General features: G+C 36.1%; 2 protein-coding genes across 3 annotated transcripts in view; both read left to right on the top strand.

Moving 5' to 3' along the window:
* The window catches only part of LOC692988 (aldehyde dehydrogenase), a 423,296-nt gene that overhangs the window by 203,121 nt on the left and 193,736 nt on the right, over window positions 1-26,439 (top strand). The gene's annotated exons all lie outside the window — the stretch shown is intronic.
* LOC101735492 (receptor-type tyrosine-protein phosphatase kappa) overlaps window positions 1-26,439 on the top strand; it is a 161,277-nt gene that overhangs the window by 105,770 nt on the left and 29,068 nt on the right. The window contains exons 3-4 of the mRNA XM_012696572.4: window positions 9,941-9,964; window positions 21,534-21,652. Coding sequence (XP_012552026.2) covers window positions 9,941-9,964; window positions 21,534-21,652 — 143 coding nt within the window. The remainder of the gene's footprint in view (window positions 1-9,940; window positions 9,965-21,533; window positions 21,653-26,439) is intronic.

Raw genomic sequence — 26,439 nt, 5'->3', positions numbered from 1 at the left:
CACCTTGCAACATCACTGTGTTTAGTGCGAGTTTTTTAACGCTCTAGGCTGTTCCTACTTTCACACATTATAACGCATTATAACAGCTTTGCGATAGAAAAAAAATGGCACTACCTACCCGCGTGCTCTTACAATACAGGGTGTTACAATAGCCACAATTAATTAAGCTAATTCCTGGATTTGGCAGTTTTGATTTTTATTTTACGACATACGAAATATTAGTATCTATATCGTAGAGTGGACAAACGTGCAAAGAGATTGGGCAGCAGGAAACGATGACAATTCCAAACGTCCTCACTCTTTCTAAGTCAGATTATAGATAATACACATAAATTGGTTATAGATAAACAACTCCAGCACTCATCAAAAATGTTTACGGGCGTCGGCCACAAGATAGCTTCGCTTCGATTAGTTTCTCATTGCTCCTGTAGATGGCAGTAAGATATTGCCTATCCTATATTTTATTTTAATGAATGATCTTGTAAACTTTCAGAAACCACAAATTGATAAAATTTTATCAATTTTTCTATAAATAAAGACTTGTATGGTTTATATTTTTTTTTATTTGCTGAGTTTAGTTATACAATAATGAAATGTCATAACTTTAACAACATATAAGCTTAGGGGCATCCGCTACAAGATATCGCTAGTTTCCATAGAGAAAAAATATTTATCCTAAAGTATCGCGAATGTGTCTCGATTCTACTCGAGCAATGACATCTCGACTCTGCCAAAGCACACCACCCGAACTGAGCAGACGTTTGACGAGTAGTTGCGGCTCACCCCCACTAGATGGCGCGCTTTCATTTCGTTTGTCGTGTTCGGACGCGAGAAGTACGTGTTTCCCTATAAAAAATTAATATCATCAGTCTGTCAGATTTTAACACCGGTTTAGTCATTGCTTAATATGAGAACATCGAATCTCTAGGCCACGACGACTTCAAGCCCACGCAACACTTTAAAAAAACGAATTCTGCATTTGGTGTATTTGGTTGTTTCCAACCACCACTCACAAGATGAAAGATCTAATTAAGACCAATTTTAATTAGCGGTAAAAGTCGGCCGGTGGCAGGCGCCTTCATTAACAACCCGTAAGAGAGTTTGTTGTATGTACATTAGCGGTGATGTTACAAGAAAGATATCTCGTTCACTGATAAAATTACCTTTCTAAGAGGGCTGCCGCTTTCAAGCGAGCGTTAAAATATCAAAATCCTAATTAGGAAGCAAAGATATAGAAATGTTGTTCATCTCAAAGACTTTACGAGTATTGTTGCGGTGAACTCTTCCCTGAAACCTATTTTTTAGTTGTCTCCCAAAGACTCCAAAAAGTGTTTTTATTAACAATGCATCGAATACTATGTAAGGGTGTCTAATAATACTTTCAAAATAAGATATTGTTACGCCGGTAAGAGTAACGCCATCTATCGCCGAATAGTCGAACGAATATAGAAGGATTTAGTAGCACCTATAACGCTCGAGAACTACAACGCCATCTATTGTCAGATAGCGGAAACACAATACTAGAAATGTGTGGAATATTCTCGATAGTTCTAGAGATGACACGCAGTTAGTTACTAATCGGAACTACTCGAAGCGAAACAGCGAACGGATCACCTGAAGCGAAGCGGAAGAAGTGAATTGAGAAGTTTTAAGTGTTCTAAGTGCTAATACAGTGTTAGCTTGTGCTTCGGTAGATTTTTTAGTTATCCCGAACCCCAGCGCGTAACAATATATACGATGACCATGCGCATGTAAACGATTTCGCAAATTTAATCAAAACCAACGAGTGTTTGCCCAATTATTGGTCCATCAATTGAATCACTTGGTGGCCAACGCTGTTTTCAGTGGACCAACTAAGCGAGCGATGACAGGCCTCAGCGAGGCATTGCTGATATTATAATTTACTTTTCTTCTGTCTTCAAGTAGTTGTGTAAGTAGCAAACGATTTGAAGGATGATACGGCCGTTGGGCAATTGAGATTTCGATGTGACGGCGTTCACGTATAATATGAAAAATGATAAACTGTAACCTCTTAGAACATATGAGCCCTAGTTATTAATCTATAAATGTAATAAATTAACAAATATCCTAGAAATAATTATTTCAATGTAAAATAGAAAGTATTGAAAGGAGGACACAAAGGCCAGACCGATTTTAATGTAACAAGATCGATCTTGCTAATATCAATTTATCGCTCATAGTAATCAATTCGTGACGTCACTCTGCCACCCAATTCAAATAAAATCTAATCTACTCTACCCATACAAAAGCAACCTTCAACATCCCTATGACTATCAGAGACACTTGTTGCTACGACAACGGCGCATGCGTAGCAAAATCTACGTCATTCATTTTAATAAGACACCCCCGTAAAGAATCGTGATACCCTCTAACCTCCTGTTTTTTCTCATATCATTCGCGGCGAAGAAATCGAAGGGGACCAAGTTAAATTTGTTGTGCTTTAATATGTTCTGTCATTCGAGAACCATTATTCATAATATCCTCTTTTGTTCGAAGCTTAATATTCTTTGTTTTGTAAATTGACTTGCAAATTGGGTGTCTGCCTTTGTTTTTCTCTACTTTGTGACGGCTTACTGGGTTAAGGTGTGATTCCAAGCCCGACGGCAGAATGCTGTACGGGCAGTACGTTCAATTGCAACTGCAACAGTCAAGCAACACGGCCCCATTAACATGTCATTGCGGTTCCTCCCGATCCATTAACGGTGCTTTTAGGCACCACAAGCACCGATCACCGTCCTCGTCGAACCCGTCGCTTGCGACGAAGGGCTCGACGAGCGAATTAACCCATAGACACAGCCCACTGAGTTTCTCGCTGGATCTTCACAATGGGTCATGTTTCCGATCCGGTGGTAGATTCTGCGAAGCACTGCTCTTGCCAGCAACACTCCGGTTTGAGCCCCGTGAGCTCACCTAAACACGTTAGGGTGAAGCTGAAATAGCCTCTCAAGGCTATCAGCATAGGTAGGAAAAAAAATGGCCCCAAGTGGTTGTTTTCCATACCAATTGTCGCTTGCGGTGTGCATTTGCGGGCTATTGTTTGCTGCGGGGTTCGGAACTGCACCTTAGTGACCCAAAATTTTACTAGACCGTAACTTCATTATTTTTCACATCAGGAGAAATCGAAACAGGGAAGCCCACATCACCACAAAAAAAACAATAAAGTAGAGTCAACACAAAAATTTACTACTAATAAAAAAAACAACTTATAAATAACTATTAATGAAATATAAAACGCAAAAATTTACTCACTTACAAGTTTATTCAGTTGAAAGTCATAAAATCCCGGGCTACCACACAATAACCAAAGAAATTTTATAAAATTACTTTTATGCCTCATTAGCTAATTAATTTGAGTGGTAAGAATAAATGTTAACTTGTTATACATATGTCTGCTAACCTTACATTTAGGTTCTCAGGAGGGTAAATATCGGATTAGCTGATTTTAACGAGGCTGTCGTTGCCTTCTTTTCAATTGTAACAAGGAATAGCTTACTTTTACTTTATTACACAAGCTAGGCGGACAAGCTCACGGCTTACTTAGCACTTAAGGAGCTACTGAAGTCCACAGACTTCAAAACTTTAATACCATCATCCTCCTTCCACCAAGTGTCGATTAGATATATTGTTCGACATCTCCTTCACCAGGAAGGAAATGGAAGGATTGTGGCATACGTATGGGTTTCCAATACTCCACCACCCTACCGATTGATCATTCTTGTTGCTGGTATAATTCTAAAAAAACATCCCCGCTTAATTAACCCCTGAACCGCTTTTTACGACAACCACGGAAAAAAATAGCGTAGTGGTTGATATACACACGGCCCCGGTTTGCGAGTGTTGAGAAATAAAACGGAAACCATATCACATAAGTTGTCGGACGTTTCCAAAAATAGTATTTAAACCTCTTTTCAGTTCCCACAACCACCACCACTTTATCCTCCTTACGTCGTATTCCTCACTGCTGAGGGTCGTAACCGCCCTTTTGTATCACCTTCGCACGCACTATCTTTCTCCATCTATTCTTGTCTCTGGCGGTGTGGAGGGCGTTGTGAAACGTGGTATCAAGAGCGGTGCGGATCTGGTCGGACCAACGTATTGGGCTGCGCCCCCGAGGTCTTTTCCCATCTACCTTACAAGTCACGATGAACCTCTCAAGATGGCTACCATCCTTCCGTGCAATGTGACCGAATTATTCAAGGACTCTGCGAAGACACTCGGATGACAGCCGCGAGGAGATTTTGAATTCTTGCAAAATTCATACGTTGGTCCGACCACCACTTTATAAAAGGATTATAATATTTGTTATGCATTAGAATAACTAAAATTAGTTAAAAATTCGACCAAATTAAGTTTATCAATGGCCGTAAACAAATAATAAAAACAATATCATCTATTGTTACATGCTACGCCTGTGGTCAATGTTTGATAATCCTTAAAGTCAAGTTATCAGTACCAGCATTAAACACAGCTAGTCTCTACAGGCTTCTTCGTTATACCTCTTATGTTTTTTTCATAACTAACAATTTGTGTAACAAGTAAGTAATTAAGTAAGATAAAACTACTTTGGAGGGTGTTACCGCACACACAAAATCTTAATTTACATAGAAACAGGGTGTTTATTTGACAAACGATTAACAAGTTATAAGAGGCTGAATTATAAGAGGTTTGAAGTCGTCGTGGCCTAACGGATAAGACGTCCGGTGCATTCGTATCTAGCGATGCACCGGTGTTCGAATCCCGCAGGCGGGTACCAATTTTTCTAATGAAATACGTACTCAACAGATGTTCACGATTGATTTCCACGGTGAAGGAATAACATCGTGTAATAAAAATGAAACCCGCAAAATTATAATTTGCGTAATTACTGGTGGTAGGACCTCTTGTGAGTCCGCATGGGTAGGTACCACCACCCTGCCTATTTCTGCCGTGAAGCAGTAATGCGTTTCGGTTTGAAGGGCGGGGCAGCCGTTGTAACTATAATTGAGACCTTAGAACTTATATCTCAAGATGGGTGGCGCATTTACGTTGTAGATGTCTATGGGCTCCAGTAACCACTTAACACCAGGTGGGCTGTGAGCTCGTCCACTCATCTAAGCAATAAAAAAAAAAAAAAAAAAAAAAAAAAAAAAAAAAAAAAAAAAAAAAAAAAAAGAGGCGAGCGGATTGAGCGTACATATACATATCAACGCTTGAAAGGCAAAAGTGACTAAGCGACAATGCGTGAACTTTACAGTAGACTAATTTAAAGTAGAAATACCTGAAAACAAAATTTATTTTAACGAATCTAGCCGTAGTAGAATCTAGATTCGTTAAAATAAATTTAAAAAAAAACTACGGCTTATATACGGTCCATTAGCGACGGTAGCCACTCAACATCAGCAGAACCGTTTTCTCATTTGCCTACAAGGGAAAATAAAAAATTGTAATAAAAGACAACTTTCAGTTTGGTCTCATGAAAATTTCAGGAAAATCGGTTTTTTAGTTTCATTATTAAATCAAAATAACTAGACTATATATTTTACATACATATTTTATCTAAGTAAAGGGAATTGCGTGTATTGCTTTCTTCTGACTTTTTGTGTTATTTACGGCCATTAGAATAGTCCAAATAAACTTTTCGAGTCGGTTCTATTATTTTTATTATGTTACAATGTATTTATCTACGGTAGGCAGCGGCTTGGCTCTGCCCCTGGCATTGCTGAAGTCCATGGGCGACGGTAACCACTCACCATCAGGTGGGCCGTATGATCGTCTGCCTACAAAGGCAATAAAAAAAAAACTACATTGACTAGACTAACTTATTAATTTAATGTTTTGAACATCATAAAACGCTATCATCTAACTTATTGTACCAAACCTACAAAGGGCACAAATAAAGAGGGGGTTTGAACTAGGCGCCGCATCGGCGCGCCTATTTCCTGGAAAAAAACACAATATCAAATTTCAAGGATCCGAAACGTAATAAAAATAATCGTTAATCGAACAGAAACAGGATGGCATGTTAACATTTACAAAGCACTGAATGTTTCAATCGTTCTGGTAATTTTGTCTATTTAAAGTAAGGAAATACTAGAATGTTTGTTGATATTTACCCGCAAAATTATAATTTGCGTAATTACTGGTGGCAGGACCTCTTGTGAGTCCGCACGGGTAGGTACCACCGCCCTGCCTATTTCTGCCGTGAAGCAGTAATGCGTTTCGGTTTGAAGGGTGGGGCAGCCGTTGTGACTATACTGAGACCTTAGAACTATATCTCAAGGTGTGTGGCGCATTTACATTGTAGATGTCTATGGGCTCCAGTTACCACTTAACACCAGGTGGGCTGTGAGCTCGACTCAGTTAATTGGTCTGGTTTTTTCCTTATTTTATTTTCTTTGTTCTCAACCTTTTGTGCTTCACGAATTCTTACAAAGAATATCGTAAAATGGGTAGCGAGCTCTGCAAAAATGAAAAATTGGTAATTTTGTTTTCGTGTTTACATATAATTCTTGTTAAGTTTAAGCTTTTTACATATATTTAAGTTATTTTTAGAAAAATTATTTGTATGAACGTACACATGTAGTATGGAACGCGAATCGTGTGAAAAATATATGTTTTTTTTTTATTTATTTTTTTATTGCTTAGATGGGTGGACGATCTCACAGCCCACCTGATGTTAAGTGGATACTGGAGCCCATGGACATCCACAACGTAAATGCGCCACCCACCTTGAGATACAAGTTCTAAAGTCACAGTATAGTTACAGCGGCTACCCCACCCTTCAAAACCGAAACGCATTACTGCTTCACGGCAGAAATAGGCAGGGCGGTGGTACCTATCCGCGCGGACTCACAAGTGGTCCTACCACCAGTAATGTGTTTTTAATACATATATTTTTCGGCAAAAATCTAGACACACGCTTTCGGACTCTCGGAATCCTGATCGTCTAAGTAGAAAAGAAAAAAACATCTGAGCATTATACAGCTGTGTTCATCGTTAGTAGTTCCAGCTAAAATCTAATAGCCGGTATTAATTTACAGCTGAGACACTGCAATCAAATCCGACTAATGGGCGCAGGCCGGTCGTAGCGCCTCCTGCTACACGGCTGCTACGATAAACAGTGCTACGAGATGCATGAATTATTATTCATGGCTAGAATAGAGGATCTCAACATATATACATATAATTATGTATAGATTAAATAGATTAGAATACTGGGAACAAATTAGCGTATATACTTATATACGTTTAAATATATATATACATATATAGATAATAAGCACTCGGAAAAAGAGTAAGCCAACTTTATGTTTGCCCCGTGTGGGAATCGAACTCACGACCGTCGACGCTACAGTTAGAGAGCTATTTAATCTATACTCTATACTAATATTATAAAGAGGAAAGATTTGTTTGTTTGTTTGTATTGAATAGGCTCCGAAAGTACTGAACCGATTTGAAAAATTATTTCACTGTTTGGAAGCTACACTATTCCCGAGCGACATAGGTTATAATCTGTTTTGAAAAAAAATTAGGGATCCTCACTAAAACTCCAATAATGTAACCCAATGTGTAAAAAATTACCTAAAATATTCTTTACATCGCGTGCCCTGCGAAAACTATTGATGATAGAATAAAATAATGTACTACGACTTTGTAGAACACATTATTATTTACAAAAAGTGTCGGGACAGCATATGCCGCAATGAGTGTTCTTTTATTTTAAAAAATAAAACAACGTCGTTGAAATTTTTATTAAAGACCCGAGCGGAGCCAGAGCGGGTCGCTAGTTTAATATCAATAAGATAGTTTCAAGTGACACTCATTTTTATCACACGTTCATAGGTTTAGAAACATAATCGGACTGCGAGAAAATAGTAATATTGTGTTGTACGCGAGAAGATTGTTTTTTTGAAAAATGCAATGGAGCTCACTATCCTCCTGGTATTGAGCGATAAAGGCAGTTCAAATACAAACGTAAACTGGAGTTTCAAATAAAAACAATATCTTCTTCTTCTATATATATGAAAATGAATTGCTGTTCGTTAGTCTCACTAAAACTTGAGAACGACTGGACCGATTTGGTGTGTTTTGGTCTTGAACTATTTGTGGAAATCCAGAGAATGTTTAAAAGGTAGATAAATATTATTATGAAAATGCTCGGAGTTAAATAAAAATAACAATTTTGTTTTTCATTTGATGTGTCCCCCGTCGGACGGATTTCTTTTGTTTGTTTCAATTTTATTTTATTCAAAAGTTTAGGTCTTTTATTCATCGATTGAGGGACTACAAAGTCTGCCGGGTCAGCTAGTTATATATAAAAAAGAATTGCTGTTCGTTAGTCTCACTAAAACTCTAGAACGGCTGGACCGATTTGGCTAATTTTGGTCTTGAATTATTTATGGAAGTCCAGAGAAGGTTTAAAAGGTAGATAAATATGAAAATGATCAGAATTCAATAAAAATAACAATTTTGTTTTTTCTTTAATGTGTCCTCCGTCGGACGGATTCCTTTTGTTTGTTTCAAGTTTATTTTATGCAAAAGTTTAGGTCTTTTATTTATCGATTGAGGCACTACGAAGTCTGCCGGGTCAGCTAGTTTGAAATAAAAATACTTTTTAAATTTGATGTCAAAAACAACACATTGTATATAATTTATAAAGTTGTCTAATTTTTTTTCTCATTTGTTTCATGTACTTGTGGGGTCTCTTCAATAATACAGGTAAGTTCAATAAATAGTAATTCTTCGGTCGAGTTCTGCCTAATAATTCCTAAGCAATCGGAATTTTATTGTTTGTTTGAATTTAATATTTAGCGGCTAATAAAATGTCTGTTAATCTGTCTGAGTTCGATAGGATTCGATAGGATGAGGAATCAATCCTTAATAGTTTTAGAATATTTTAATTATTTCCCTGCACATTCAACAGACAATTGTTTTTATAATCTTATATTATATACTCCGGATGTAAAGTTAAAAAATACATATTAAGTGTATATATTTATTTAACCAGTAGTTTTAGAGATGTATTCTATAGATTATGTAGATAGTTGGAGTACCAAAAACTACGTTTTTTATAATACATTTTTATGTTTCAGAAGACCTTGTTAATATCGTTTTCAAGTCGCCGTGGCCTTAAAGACAAGATGCCTGGTGCATTTGTATCAAGCGATGCGAATGTACCCGGTGTTCGAATTCCGCAGACATTTACCAAATGTTTATATTCAAATACGTACTTACCAGATGTTCACGAATGCCTTCGGCAACGAAGGACTAACATCGTGGGATATAAATCAAACTCGCAAAAAATATAAATTGCGTAATGCCTAGTGGTAGGGCGTGTTCTGAGATCGCACCGCCACCCTGCCTATTTCTGCCGTGAAGCATTTCAGTAATGCGTTTAAGTTTGAAGGGTGGGGCAGCCGTTGTAACTATACTGAGATCTTATATCTCAAGATGGGTGGTGCATTTACGTCATAGATGTCTATGGGCTCCAGTAACCGCTTAACACCAGGTGGTCTGTGAGCTCGTCCAACCATCTAAGCAATAATTTTTTTTATCTCAAAATGGGTGATGGCATTCAGCTTGTTGATGTTGTATGGGCTCCGGTTACCACTTGTGGACCGAGTGCTCCTCCTCCAATCTAAGCAAAAAAAAATATACCAACAATAACGAAAACAATCTTGGATGTTATTAAAATTAAACAATAAAATAGGCCACTTTCCAAAAAAAAATACTATCATTGTTCAGAGCCACAATATGGTTCATGTCTATCATATTATAAAGGTATGGATGGACCTTTACTTAGCTTCCATCCAGAAGGGTTTCCTTTGTTTTTAGTTCGAGCTTAAAAACAACCAACTATAATAACTTTTCTTTTTCTAAAATTGTATTATTATCTTCATATTTTAATGATAGGAATAATAATATAGTATTTTTATTTCAGACCGCGTGACCTTTAAGCCAGAGAGTAAGTTTTGTGAGCGAAAAATGTGTGTGTAGAGGATTTTGGAGGCTTATTACGATGCATTGAATATTCGTGTATAATAATATATATAATGAGAGAGTGAGAAAGAGAGAATGCAATAAGAATCTTTAATAAAAGAATTAAAAAAATTCAAATCGCATTCTTCAAAATGACAGTTCTGAGTATTTTAGTTTAATTTTTTTTTTTTTAAATTGAGCATGTATAAAACTGACAAATGATGCGACTTATCCAACTAATACATAAAAATTAAATCAGTCATTTTACGAAATACGTTTTGTTGCAAAAAGTATTATGTAACAGAAAGAATGGCGCTGGATTTGAAACGAATAAAATTCTTGATTTAAAATACGTCCACTATGGATTCGAGTTATTTCATGCTAAGTTATTTGTTAAATGTTGTTAGGTTAGGTTAGGTTAGGTTATATCTTTTTGTAATAATTCAAATTCACGAATATTCAATCAACATAGAAAAGCCACGCTTTATACGCTAGAATAGAACTAATAATTTATTGCTGCCTTCTCAAGTTATGAAAACACAAAACAATTAAAAAAATATATCCACAGACAATTTATACGTTGAAACAACTAACTATATTTTAATTACATCCAATAAAGAAACTTTTTTTTTAGCATTCCATATCTTTTGCATTTCAATTACTATTTATTCGAATACAATCCCAGAACTATAAAATATAAACTTTTAAAGAATTATTAGCTTAAACGCTTTTTTTTTTATTAAAATTAAAATTTCCCGTAGTTTTTACAAATGAAGGCAACAATAAAGTTTTTTGCTAAATAGTAAAGCTTCGAATAGTAGACCACCGATTAGTTACTAACGCGAGTACATTGTACGAATAAAATATCATAAGTAGTTAGTTATTTAACATTGCGTCGTAAATCATTTTCACTCTAGCGTTTATTTATTTAAGACAGATGAGAACTTTCAATTTGATTAAAAATAAACCGGCCTCAAGCGAGAGTTTTCTCGTTAAAGGTATCGGATACACACATGCGAGAGAGAAACAAGAATTTTTAATTTTAAAAGTAATTCAGTATTTCGAGCGGTCAAGTGTTGAATTTGTAATACAACGTTCAGAGTCAGACTGACCTAAAGCTATCGCTTCAACTCCTCATTTATATAAATTTGTGTAATCAACTTGTAAAATTGCTATTTTTAAAAGTCTAAAAACATATAAACAAGAAGTACACAAAGAAGTATACTTGAGATTGCAAATAGGAAAATTTTCTCATAATCCAACCAGTTCGGTTGAATGCTACATAATATAGTAATAGGATATAATAAAACATACTAGTAATAGGAGTCTTTAGAAATCAGAATTTGAATATGTCTGTAATCGAAAGCACCCGTTTTGAACAACCAAGAGGAGGTCGACTGCAAAAAGCTTTAATTAGCCTACATTTGCAAGCCTTCACAACAACAATCGTGATGTCTTTGTGATAAACTTATGTAACAAGAAAGATTCGGCTCGAAGGTGCATCTGGTAATGCTGAAGCTTACAATGAGATATTCGTGACAAGCTTGAGCCAATGTATCTCTGTGAAAAAAAGACTCAAAAAAAGAGAAGAATAGTTATTAGAAGCTTATTAATGAACTTGAATTATTTTGAAAATTCTTAGGCCCTAATTACTCACTTTAACCCTCCCAGACGTCAATTAACACAAACCTTCTATTATTTTCAATTTAACTAGAGCTCTAGTATTACCACAAACTCATTTTCAGATTTTCAGATTCAGATAGTACAATAACAAGCTTACAGTGTGTAGTTTTTGAATTAACATAATTCATCTAAGGTATTAATTAATTAGTATGTATATTTATTTAACGTTTAATTAAAACTATTAACTAGAGTTGAGTTGTTTTTAACATTTAACATTCCAGATAGAACAGTTGTCACGACACGTTGGAACTTGTATAAAGGTTTTTATTGAGGACATAAATTAGTGAAAACTTTATCTATATATTAATACGTGAAGCAAAAACTTTGTATCCCTTTTTACGAAAAATGCGCGGACGGAGGAGTATGAAATTTTGCACACTTATAGAGAATATAGAGAAGAAGTGCACAATGCTAATATTTTTTTAAAATAATGCATAACAGATACATTAAATCAATAAAGAAAACATTACACACACTACATACCATGTATTTGACGCACACACACATGCATACTATTTATTGTCAAACTTTTATTCTCGACGTCTGTTGTCAAATTGAGAATAGATTAAATATTGTTTGTCTTTGTTAATATTTTTTATAGTATAGTTTTGGCGAAATTTGTGATTATAGAAGTATAAAATACAATCATAATAGTGTACAAACTTACAATTCCAATTAATTACCTAAGTCGAATTTCGACTGCTGCGGGACTTCTAGTTCAGATTAATAATATATCAATAGTTGTAGTTGTTGCCTTTAGGCAAAAAAATACGAATTTTAACTCGTTATTGTTCATGTTCTATGTGAGAGCTGAAACTTTGCAATTACGTTTTTGACGCATCAAGGAAGATTTATGACACTTTATCATCAACTTTATGTACACTTACAGTTCTTGCAAAGGCAGCCATAAGCGATGGCCACATAAATAAGCGGTCGGGGCGCCTACGGCACTGCAGCATTGCGGAGATACGAAATGTTTAAAATTAATGTCTGTGTTTTTATTCGCTCGTAATCTGTTCGCAAATAATTAATCCGATTGAACCAGTTCCAATTTTTCCTAGTATTTCAAAGAGGGTTTTTCTGTACATTTGCGGTATACAACAATTGCTTTGTCAATTTTTTTTAATAGTTTCTCATTTAGCGAATTTTAGTCAATTTCTACTATTATTGTACATTAATCGGAACTTTCCTTTTGCTTAATTAAAATAAATACAGATGAATAAACCAACTTTCTACAGCTACAATAATTACTGAACGAACTCAATCGAATCAAAGCCATAGAAATATACACGGCCGTTGGTAAACTTTATTTTCCGAAGCCTTTGAACATCTATAAATCATCCACGTTTGGCTTCGTGCCAAGACCAAGTTCAAATATACAGGTATATTCTTATATAAAATGATTGACGATCCTAAGAACGTTTAGTCTTTGATGTAATGTATTAGAAAGTAATATTTGTTGATGGTTTTGCATGTAGTAAGCCCGTAAGGATAGGTATTGCTAACCTTACCTATATCTCCCGCGAATTAGACATGCGACAGACTTTAAGTATGTAGTAGTATGTATGTAGAGTAAAACCGCTGCATTCCAATAAAAAGGTTAAAATTAAATAAAAAATTTCAATTATTCATCTGTACTTTGTTTCAAGTATAGCATAGTCATGTACTTTTTTGTCAATAGTCTGATCGGGTTTCATCTGATACATATTCAGAGTGTGATTGTTAGCGAAGCCGGATAGGGAATAGCGTAGTTTAATATAAACGGAAAACAAAACTCACTTGCAAAATGTAGTATCAGTTTTACCAGACCGCCGATCTCACGGTTCATTTGTTTTATGTTATATCAGATGACCAGGTGAGTTTAATTCGCCGTCTATTGTAAATAATATGAAGTGACAATTCCAATAAAAAGAATCGACTGTACGTCTCTTCTCCACGGATTTTTCATTAATTTTCTAAATCAATTTCACATCGGTCCTACCACTTTAGAGTTCTTTCATACTAATCAAGCCTAGACGACTTTGTTGGCTGATCTTTAATTTGGATTTAATCCAATCGCTACCATCTCAGCAACAATTATAGGCGAATAAAGCTCATGTCATATAGTTTAAAAGCTTGAGAGAAAGTGATAGTGAGAAGAATGAGAAAGGAGAGTGAGGTATCACAGAATCAGTTCAGGGTCATGTCGGGACGCAGTACAAGGGACGCCATTTTTTCCTTTCGCCAACTGTGCGAAAAATACCGCAGACAAAATATAATGGAATAGAAAAATTCGCTGTGCCGACCACGCCTAGTGGGATAAGGTGGAAACAGTGAAAAGAAGAAGCTAGCACACTTAATTTGACTACCCGCTAGAATTTGATGAAGATTTTACGAAAATTTCATCGAAATCGGTCCGGAATGTCGAGGTCTGTAGGGAACATATACACTTCTTCGACTTTTAAACGTATAAATAAATATATAAAATTGCGTGCAACACAAATATTTGAAACGTACATAGTTTACCCATCGCAATTATTAAAATTCTTGTATCAATCATACGACTACTTTGATCTCAGGGAACAGTTCCAAGAAAGTTTGAAATTGCGATATACAAATTTGCGATTTCATTTCATTTCACCATTTACTCCCTCACGGTGGAAGTCGTTCGAGCACGTATTGCTTTAAGTAAGTATTTACTTACAAAATGGTACGTGTCTACTGGATTTAAGTCCCACTATAATAGTCTGTTTCTTCTTTCTCTTATCTCACATTATGTGAGGTCGACGCAGTTCTTATCATGTTGCCTAGGGATTTGGCATGCGTTTTACAACCGGCCGCGGGCCTGACGCCTACCCTCCTTGGACTATATCTCCAGTAGTATATCCATTGTGTCGTGCCCATAAGAAGGGACTTTTTCTGTTTCTACTTTTGGTGTTTCTTTTACATCATCCATTTCTGGTTCTATGATCTGCATTTTGATGTTATATATGTTTACCCTAAAGCTTAGGTTTTCAATTACCAAAATATATAATGCTAATGTAGGTAGTATCCGCAGTCGTTTTTGCCAGAACAGGCTGATGTTTGTTTTTCTTGGCCAACACTTAAACCCCTACGATTCCCGAGCAATTGTTAGTTCAAACTTAAGAATGAGAATATAATTATTATTATCTGTGGTAGAAGACTGATGATCTTATCTACGACTAAGCTATGAATTATTTTTTAGTAAAGAAAGGTATTTTAAAATTGTCTCCTATATACCATAACTAGATTCCATTTATATGTTGTAGGAGAAATGCCGTATTCGATTATTTCCCGCACCTCACTTGTAATACGTGTCTCTGAAGATAGCTTGCGGCCACTACTTCTATTTTCAAGTTTAAAATTGGCAATGTACGACCCGGTCGGAAATTCCTTTTCAAATTTAAATCTTGAATGTTTCTTTATTTTATATAATCGTTCGAGAAATATATCTTTCCATCTTGAAACAAAAAGTGGAAGTATCAATTAAATCACCCAACCGAAATTCTAACTATTTGACCAACAAATCCATTGTTTCCCTATCCAATCTATATATAACCATAAGACAAAATGTAACATATTTAAAACTAATAAACCACGAGATAAGAAAAAGCATAAGAAAATCAGCAGAAGAATGTTAAATGTTTCACAAATTGTAATCGAGACGATAAAAGCTTCAAACGTTTTTACAAACGTTATTTTTTCCGGTCGACTTCCCACCCATGGGGGAACTACGGAAAACATTGAATTTGACCTTGTACTAAAAGAATACGCAGTAATTTGCATTGCGCGTGCTAAAAAGAAAAAAAGGTGAAGTAATTTGTAAGCATAAAAATAAACATGCGCTTACCAGCGTGGAATTGTTCGAAGAACTTTTGTTCTATTAAATTAAGTAGGTACCTCACTGACCTGAAAGATTAATAATGTTTCATTTTTCATTCAATTTTTCACTCATTCAACTTATTCATTTAGAAAATTAGTTTAGGAATAGATAATAAGGAGACAAAAAACGGTAATTGACATTATGTAGTCAAATGTTTGAAGATCCTGGAAATAACTGGACTGAGTCCCCAAAAACTTAACAACGCTTTGAAAGCAAAGGTCATTTTCAAATCAAAACCTATAAATATCGCCATATTAAAACTACTTATTAAAATAAAGGATGCATTAAAAACACTATATTGTTCCATAATACCAACAACAAGTGCACAAAAAGTCTTGGCTTCAATGAGGAATGGACAAAGTACACTCAAACAAATACATATATGGTCATATCCATTCTAAAAATACCCTTTTTTATATTTAAAAATAGATATAAAATAAAGATTTAACCGACTTACAACAGTAACTGTAGATGATGGAAAATAATTAAGTAAACATGGTTTGTACTTGTACAAACAAAACTCAAGCATTTCAAAAGGAAAGCGTCGTCAGGGATATCTGCTTTTGCCCCTTCAGCTTCAGCCTTTGTGAACACGACTACGTTAATGAATGCCACTATAATTGGGAGCTGACTTATCTTACATCTTCATTCTTAAATTGAAAAGCGCTTGAGAAACACAATATTTAGTGGTAGTTTAAATATCTTTAGAGTTGAACGTAAGAATAAATAAAACGCAAAAAAATTATCTTGACATTGAAAAAAGAATTCGTTTTCACGAATTTTGAGAACAGCTTTTTGTGCTTTTGTTTTAAAGACCTGACTGAAAACCTACAAGAAATGAGTAAAACTTTGAGTGTTACATATTTATTTTCTCAATGCCAATATGAAAAAAAATATACAGATGATGACCATGCTCCATTAACTAAAAAAGTGTCGTTTGATTTTTTGTCAAGAAGAAAATATGTATTTATAGTCACTCCTGTTCACATAAAAAACGACAACTAAGTCGCATTACCGATTAATCCATAAACGTGGCGTATATTTTCTTGTCATTATAAAATATATTGTACTAAAAAAACATAAACAATCGTATACAATGAAACTAGTCTATCAATCTGTCATAAGTGCATTTAATTCGAACGAATCTTGGTTCAACGCCAAAAAGATTAGATAAAAATTTGGCAAAGATACGTAGCCGTAAAGTATAGGAAAATTTCCATTCAAGAATAATACGATCAAAATTGATCCAAATAAAGTTGGAACAGTATGCAGGGTATATTTCTAAATTAAGAATGCTAGATTTTAAATTTTACTTTTGTTGAGGACATATTTTTTGTATGTATTCGTTACCTAATATAAATTTCATTGCACCTACCACTATTTACTCTGCACTACCTTTGGTTGACTGGTAGAGAATGCCTTAGGCATTAAGTCCGCCAATGTAAATTTTACATGAAGTGTAATAAAAAAAAAAATAAAAAAAAAATATTTCATCAGAAAAATTGGTACCTGCCTACAAGATTTGAACACCGGCATAGTCTATCGCTCGATACGAATGCACGGGTGTCTTATCCTTTAGGCCTCGACGACTTAAAAAGCATATCCCATTGTAGCTTTATAGTTCCTTATAATGGTACCCTAAGCACCACCTTTTAGTTTCAATGAAATATATTCTAGTTCTACTTTCAAAATATATATTATAATCATATTATAATTGGCAGCCAAACAACAAACAACACAAGACAATGAAGTGTCAAACTTATAACACCCCTCGTTTCTCGGGTTCGGGTATTAAAATACATTAAAGAGATCGCCCCCTTGAAGCTAAATATTTCCCCCAAACAGCTTACTAAAGAAACTTAATCTAGAACGATAATAGCCAAAACCACGGAGTTAAATCAAAATGCTTTTAGCTATCAATTTCTATAAGTCAGGTATAATCATAATAAATACAGCTTCAACTTCATAACTAAATCGTGTTAATTCAAATTGCCATTTTGGATAGAAACTATTGTGTCTTATTGAATGTATACGCTCAACAAAAAACAGTAATAAAATACTTATATGGCAACACATGAAAATTTGACAATTCAATCGAAAAATTACACAAAATATTTGGGGATTACCACTGAAGTATGAAACGTAGGGATTACGAAAACAATGACTAACCTAATGATAGTGATAAATAAAATTAAATGTTTTTACACCACATTAAATACTTGTTAGGAAGGAAGGAGAAACTTGTTGTGGTGCTTTATATAAAAGATTTGACTCGATATATCGGTTGTGCCTATGGTTAGATAAAAGTGCTTCAAACATTCATATTGATTATCATATATTATGTATGGTATTTGGCGATATCAACAACGTTTTCTTCGTGGGTTTTATTCCAATAATTCTTTTTTTAGAGATATTGTAACTGTAACTGGCCGACAATAGAAAAACAAGCATAATGTCGTCATGTTCCATTCCAAAATCTCTCTCATCGGTGACCCACACAAATTAGGAAGGTATAATGTGTACGTGTGTGTCCGTATATGTAACTTTGAGATGAGTTTGTATTTTGTTTTCAAAACTGACGTCATTGTAAATTTCAACAATATTCCGACTTCAGTTATAATAATGTACCTATAAAACACGGTTCTATTTTAAATGGAATATTCCAGACTATGTCAGATTTGGGCCGTTCCAACATCGACGTGAAATTGGAACACATCTCAGGGAATGGAAAGTTCCGAAAACCATTATTGTTATTGTGTTTGTGATGTTCGAAATTATTATTATTTTTATGTCTAGGAAATATAAAATGATTGTACTGTAAATATAATTTTATTGCTTCTGATCTGACGTAACCGGCGGTGAGGTGAAGGACCGCTGCTAGAACTTATTCGTAATTTCTTAGGATTTTGTGATTTATATAGGTATTAATCGAAAATGTATTTTTTAAACGATCACTATTAGTTTCTTATTAGTATGCAAATTGTTATGAGCTAAAAGTCATTAATAAATTTAGCGTATGTAATAGATGACCGTCATGTATGACGGTTGTTAAAATATAAACGGTCAATCAGAGTTGATTTTTTATTAGTTTATATGGGAGATGAGATCGCGTTCTAATTAGTGAGGATGATAGTTTAAGGAACCAGAAGTGAGAGATTGCTAAAAAAATTAACAATTAACTCAAAAAGGGGATCTTTAGTATCAATCTTTAACAATGAGATTTATTTACACTCAGATCCTATGCCATAAGTACAATTTTATGACAATTCCAGTGGCACTGAAGGAACAATCAAACAATAAATTGGTACAGGCTTACAAATCATACCTAGTCAAACCGACAGTACCGACAGCACCGACACAACCTTGTTTAATAGTCAGAAACTTGCGTAATTGGCGGTGGTATTGTATTTTGATATCACGCAAACATCCCGCATACTTTTCGTGAAGCAACGCTGTACAGAAAAGAAAAAAATCACATTATTCCCTCCCTCAGTATTCGAATTCAAACTTTTGAATACTCAAGCGAAACTCGCGATTCTCTTACGCATAATCATCATTGTCATTTCCGTAATGGCTGACGGAGGGCACTTAATCCCACTCGTGTTTAGTGGGCCATAACGACCGCAACCGTCAGATCCCCGAAAGGGTTGTTCGCCCTTCAAGTTTGGAGTGTTCACTTCTTATAAAATTTTTAGGTCGTTCTTTCTCATGCGATACATTACTTTGCGTCAACCTTAATTATTCGCATTGATATCCAACATTTGCGAATAATCATACCATCGTTTCATTACATACGGCTTATCACAAAGCTCTCCTCGAAATGAGCTTGCTCGGAGCTCTTTAGCATCGATATTTGACCAGAGAGTGCTATTGTCGGTGCTCTCACAAGATTAGACGCAAACATTGTGGTCAAAGCCTTTGTCAGCCAATTAACACATGCCCTGTTTCCAAGTTGGCCAATATCCGTAACTCGACCAACAAATGCGTTTGCTATTTGAACGGTTCCCTGAACCTTTAAAGCCATACAAATTACGGCTAAAGGAGACGGTCTGTTTCTTTGTCTTACTTACGTAGACCCTAAAAGTATTATTCGCCAATGAAGAGTACAATAAATAAGGTGTACATACGAATGTAAGGTGCTAAAACTCAGAGTATACGAGCTACGCTTTAAATCACACTAGAACGTTTTCTGCACACGTACATAGATACGGCACCAGAAACTAAGACTAAAAGCCTTTCCGCTTAATAAATATCGAACTTCCTTGAGGCTGGTTTGAAACGCCGCCGGTCGTCAATTGTACAGACAACTCCGTACAATGCAGTGGATTATATAGTTATCTATACGAGTAATATATTTTGTGTTCGATTCTGGCCCTAAAAGGGATTATTTGTTGTAAGAAATATACTGTCTATTGTTTTAAAATTGTCGATATACAAACAACATCACTGCACTTCTGAGAGGTTATCAAATCTCATAGACAATAGAACGTAATTTTCACGGTCCATATTAAAACATAATGTTGAAGACTCAATTGCTTTATGAAAGAAACTCAAACCGGAACACATGACTATTTCGCGACAATGCTAAGGCAGTTTAATATTTTTAGGTTTGATTTTAATACTAATCGCCTATTTAATACTATTCTCTTATCGTGGAAGTTTTTGGCGCTTGTCTACTTCGTTTGGATACTGGCATTGTCGCATCGGTTAATACCAGTACATCAGGAATCTTATCGTTTACGTCACGGGGACTCCAAACTGGTGTTGAAGCTTAATTTGTTGTTGATAGGCCGTACTGTGAGTCCTTTTGAGTAAATTCGTTCTGTTTACTTACCTCGAAGCAGTCGTGTTGTCCTGTTTGATATGCGTCGGACAGTGGTTATATTAAGATTCCGACTTCAAATCTCAAAGAAAGTATTCACGTGCTGATGTCCCCTAGTTTGAGTTATGAAAATGTTGAACAACTCATCTGTCTAGTGGAGCAAAAAATGGAATGGAACAAAATCATTTTATACCATCACATCCAATTAACAAAAAAAAAACGACCTCATATCTAAGTTTTCTACATTTCTACGTCTGCTCTTCGTAATTAATGAGATTAGAGCACTGTGGGTGGTGTGGTTAAGTGTTTCGAGGGACAATATTTATTCAGGGGCCTCGGTTAATGTGTTCTTTGATAATATCAGAGGTTTTGTTAGTTTTAATAGGATTTACACTTGCTCGGGCCAAACAATTTTGTGACAAACAAGACAATAAACATTTCGTGGGAACTTTCTTGGAAATCTACAAAATACTAGGTGAGAGCGGCTATGATTTCAGTTGAATTGTTTTGTCTTCTACGAGGAAATAAAACTAGATTTTATCGGGCTGAAAAGTATCCATTATTAAGGAATCTCTTCTTAAAAAATAGTTTAAATTTAAGTTTCAATATATTATATGAATTGTGAACTTCGGACGATGAACCTTACCGTTTCTTTTTTTTAAATCTATTTCTCCACTGCTGAACGAAGTAAGAATAAAGCGAATATTTTTTTTGTATTTAAGTTGTGTAATAATTATAATTTTACAGTGACGTATAAAACTAAAGAAACCTATTTTTAAAAAGGTGTGCAGTATCTTTACCGCTCTTTATCTCTTCTGAGTATAATTGCAAATGGCCGCCATAACAAAAATACATAGTATTGAAACAAGGTTTAGTTTTTATGTAACACAATTCATAGAACATTCTCGCTAATTTAATTCGTAATTCATTAATTAGATAATTATAATACAATGCTTTGAATCTTAACCTGCCTTTAGACTACCTAATATTTTGAAAAATAATTTTAGTATGTGTTTGAAAACGACTTTTAAAAACTTATTAACGTGTTCTTGTTTCTTTTGGATTTATTAATACCGTAATTAAAATAAAGTAGTCAACAAAAAGAACCGCCTAACCTTAACCTAACGACTCAACTGGATTTCCGTATTAATAGTGTCTGTTTCGCAGCGGACGAGAATGGTTCCATATCCGAGACGATACCGGACCGACCTGTCGAGCTAAAGAACTTCACGAAGCTCTGCGAACAGCGACGGAAGTTTCCAGTGCTTTACAAACTCGAGTTTCAGGTAAAGTATAATATAGTCATGTAAATTTTTGTAGCATAAGCGCTCAATTCACATCCTCAGTTTTATCAAACGAACGCCGTAGCACGTATATCGTCTTCTCGCAATAAAACTGTACTAGACGTTGACCGATGATTTTTTTTTATTGCCAGATGAGTGGACGAACTCACAGCTCACCTGGTGTTAAGTGGTTTCATTAGCCCATAGACATCTACGACGTAAATGGGTCACCCACCTTGAGATATAAGTTCTAAGGTCTCAAGTATAGTTACAGCAGCTGCCCCACCCTTCAATCTGAAACGCATTACTGCTTCACGGCAGAAATAGGCAGGGTGGTGGTACCTACCCGCGCGGACTCAAAATAGGTCCTATCACCAGTAATTACACAAATTATCATTTTGCGGGTTTAATTTTTATTATACGATGTTATTCCTTCATGGTGGAAGTAAATCGTGAACATTTGTTGAGTACGTATTTCATTAGAAAAATTGGTACCCGCCTGGGATTCGAACACCGGTGTATCGCTCAACACGAATGGACCGGACTTAAATTACTTTTACTAATTACTTATTACTTACTTAAATTTTATGTAGATTATGTAAGTTTTGTCTCAAGGTAAACGGCATTCACATTACGACGTGTATATACTCCGGAACACTTAGCACCGAAAGGGCCATGGCTCAGGAGCTTATGCTCCCTTCCGTGAAACAATTAAAGTGAAATGCACCACCCTATCCATTTCTGCCGTGAAGCAGTAATGCGTTTCGGTTTGAAGGGCGGGGCAGCCGTTGTAACTATACTTGAGACCTTAGAAGTTATATCTCAAGGTGGGTGGGTGGTGAATTTACGTTGCAGATGTCTATGGGCTCCAGTAACCACTTAACACCAGGTGAGCTGTGAGCTCGTCCACCCAACTAAACAATAAATAAAAAAATGACTACGTTACATTATACGCCATGTCTCAAGTTTGACAGCCGTATTCATTCGTGATGCCGACGAAACAATTTTTCTCGTAACAAGATCCATCAAACAAAAAAAAAAAAACAAGCTGATGTAACAAACAGAGTCGCAGCTCCCGAACTAACTTCTGCAACTCTAACTAACGAACGCCCGTGCCGAAAGATTTTACCTCTGTCGCTTTTAATGAGCTTTTATTTTGGATTAACTTTTAGGTTTTTCGAGGAAGCCACCAGCATGTAGCTTTCGCAAAGACCTACAGTACTGACAAAAAATACTAAACTATCAGATATTTATTACTAACCAAAAATAGTTTAGTTTTCGTACATTTCATTACATTTATACTGGTGGTAGGACCTCTTGTGAGTCCGCGCGGCTAGGTATTTCTACCTATTTCCTGCCTATTTCTACCAGAAGCAGTAATGCGTTTCGGTTTGAAGGGTGGGGAACCGTTGTCACTATACTTGAGACCTTAGAACTTATATCTCACGGTGGGTGGCGCATTTACGTTGCAGATGTCTATGGGCTCCAGTAACCACTAAACACTAGGCGGGCTGTAAGATCGTCCACCCATCTAAGCAATAAAAAAAAATTCACGGATGTGATCGCAACTTCAGTCTAATAGCTGGCAACCCTAAAGGACCACAAATTCCAGGTTCGATTTCTGATACAAGTCATCTTTATAAGATATTCAAACTGGATTCTGATAGTTTGATTACTAAAGATGAATTTTACCTAAACCCTATCTAGAATCATTTTTACCTATCACCGTCTGCATAAAGGCAACGCATACTCATAGCAAAATGTAATATGTTACAGAAACCGTTGCTATAGGACTAATATTCTATGTTTGGATTAGAGAGTGACACAATCAACTCTTTATCCGCGAAAACTGGAACGTATTTCATTCTTTCCGAATAAAAAAATTTGGTAAAACTGCGTGTCAAGTAACTAAAGTCCAAGTCCCGGAATAATAGACAAGAGTCTCAATATCCCACATCCTTAGAATACAATAAGGGATGACAAAGATAATCTGCGAGAGTGTTCTTGATTATTTTACTTTCCCGTACTTTGATCTCCAGCCAAGTATTTCCATTACAGGAATCTTGTAAGCCGCCATTATGGACTGTTGTGATATTGTGATATAACACAATCCATTATTATACGCGCATGAACTGTGGAGTTTGTTGCGGTTCATATTTTTCTAGTATAGCAACAAATGACAACTTTTTTTATTTTTTTTTTATTGCCCTTGTAGGCAGACGAGCATACGGCCCACCTGATGGTGAGTGGTTACCGTCGTCCATGGACTTCAGCAATGCCAGGGGCAGAGCCAAGCCGCTGCCTACCGCTTAATACTCTCCACAAGCCTCGTTTGAAGAAGGACATGTCATAGCGCTCAGGAAACACCGTGGAGGGGAGCTCATTCCATAGCCGGATGGTACGTGGAAAAAAAGATCTCTGGAAACGCACTGTGGATGACCGCAGTGGCTCCAGGTAGTATGGATGAACTCTACTCCGGTGGCGGGCGGTGCGATGGTAAAAACGAGATGTCGGTATCATCTCGAACAATTCCTCAGAGCACTCCCCATGGAACATACGGTACAGAATACAGAGTGAACCGAAGTCCCTCCGCAGACCCAGAGGCTCCAAACGAGCAAACAAATGTAGCGAGTTAATGCAACAGATCTTGTGAATGTATATCTAAAGTGGATGTGGATGTAAGACGTTTTAAAACTAAAGAAGATTCTGTAATTTAAAATGGCAAATGCAATTAGCAAATTAAAGTTTCAAGTTTGATATTAGTCATATTGTTTATTATTATTTTATTAAATCTTCTGTAAACAATTTCAAAACATTTGTACGTCTATCTTTGGCTTATATGATAAGATGGCCGATGTATCAACATCGAGTAATGCGACTATTCCAGTTTAAAACGCAAAAGCTCGTCAACAGATACTAAATAAAAGTGAAAGATACAAACAGAGGTAAAATGATATTGAACTGTTTTAATTTTTAGTCTATCTAGAAATAGATACGTATCCAACTAGTTTAATTCACAATGTATTTTGTAAAACTGAATCTTCAATCCCCCAATGCCCCAGCTGAGCCTTTCTCAGTGTGCGAACCAAGCAATTTCTAGCTTTCTTGTTCCAAAGCGGTCTCATTCTAACTATTGACTTTGAGGTTGAAGTAAAATTGGTCGACTCAGATAAGCCGAGCGAACGATGGCTCTGTATTTTGTATTGAGTCTGTCCACTAGCCCTTTTATTACAATTTTCTCTACGCAATGTTTTTTAGATAAACCGAGATTTTTACGGGTATTTTTTTTTGCTCTACTATATTCAATCAGTAAGATGAATGCTAACTGTTTGTAGCTGGAGTGTACTGGAAACATTTTAAAAGGGCGTAAATCCATTATTAATGTTTAGGGATTTTTTAATTATTTTATTATTGCTTAGATCAGTGTACGATCTCACGTAGGGATCAGTGGGAGATCTTAAATAGTTACCAGGCCCTATAGACATAGGCTTACACCTTGTAATGTTCATGGACTCAGTAACCCAATTACACCAGCTGGGCCGTGAGCATGGCCACCAATGGGAATTGGAAAAATAATAATTTAATAATATTATTAACGGCAAATGTATTATTAAATTTTTATTTTTTTTACACAATCATCATCATCGGCCATTATCTGTCCAGTACTGGATGTAGGCCCCTCTCATAGTCCACCACAATGAACGGTCTTTCGACTTCTTCGTCCAATAATTTCCCGCCTATCACCGCAAGTTATCGGTCTACCGGGCAGGGGTACGCCCAATGCTGCGTTCGCCGGTACGTGGTTTCCAGTCCAGAACGCGTCTGCTCCGTCGGCCGTTGGTTCTGCGATACGTATATCTGGCTTATTGCCACTTCAGCTTGTTAATCTTTAGGGCTATGTCGGCTACTTTTGTTCTTCGTCGGATTTCCTCATTTCTGACTGAATCCATTAAATAAACTCCGAACATACCCCTTTCCATAGCAGGCTGAGCGACTTTGAACTTACGGACCAGACCTACGGTCAATGCCCACGTTTCAACGCCATATGTCAAGCCCCTTAGCACACAAACTACCCTAATGTTCCCCAACCCTAGAACGATACCTCGATGAGTACATGAATGAGACCACTGACTACCGTAACATGAGGTGGATGGCTCAACTGTGCTGTAAAAGCCTATCTTACAAGTCTCATATTCTGAACAAAAACCGCCACCATTTCCCTTCGCACTGTTATGGGAATTCTCTCTGAGGTCGTTTTAAAAAAGGAAAATTCTTAGGACACAACTATTTATTGGATATTGAATAATATGGATAATGACACTCAGAGTAATCCCGGTAGCCGCACCCGTACTCTAACACAGTTCACTGACTACTGACCGTTCTCCGGTCTCCTATCAAGTCTCTACCTCGGACCGTCTAGTCAGCGGTTCGAGGGTGTCAGCAGTTTAGGGTTCGGTAGGGATATATAACACCTCCCCCCATATTTAATAAACTTCGGGAAAGAGTCCGAAGTTTATTTTATAAGTGACGTCTGACAGAAGCTGGGGCTACCTCAGGGATATCAGCATATTCAACTTCTTCTATAGTAGCGGGCTTACTTTTAAATCTCATGCGTTTGAAAAGATCTATATCTTTAGGTGTGCTGCCAGGTTTACATTTTACATACAACTTAAAAGCTAAATAACTAAATAGACATATAAGTAAAAGGATAGTCACTGTAGAGTAATGTATTCCGTACTTAACTATGTGTGGCGTATGAATGACGTCATCGGCGCCACTTAATATGGAAT

This window comes from Bombyx mori, chromosome 19 (genome assembly GCF_030269925.1).
Source record: "Bombyx mori chromosome 19, ASM3026992v2".
Classification (NCBI taxonomy): domain Eukaryota; kingdom Metazoa; phylum Arthropoda; class Insecta; order Lepidoptera; family Bombycidae; genus Bombyx; species Bombyx mori.
This window is presented reverse-complemented; position numbering and strand designations above follow the sequence as displayed.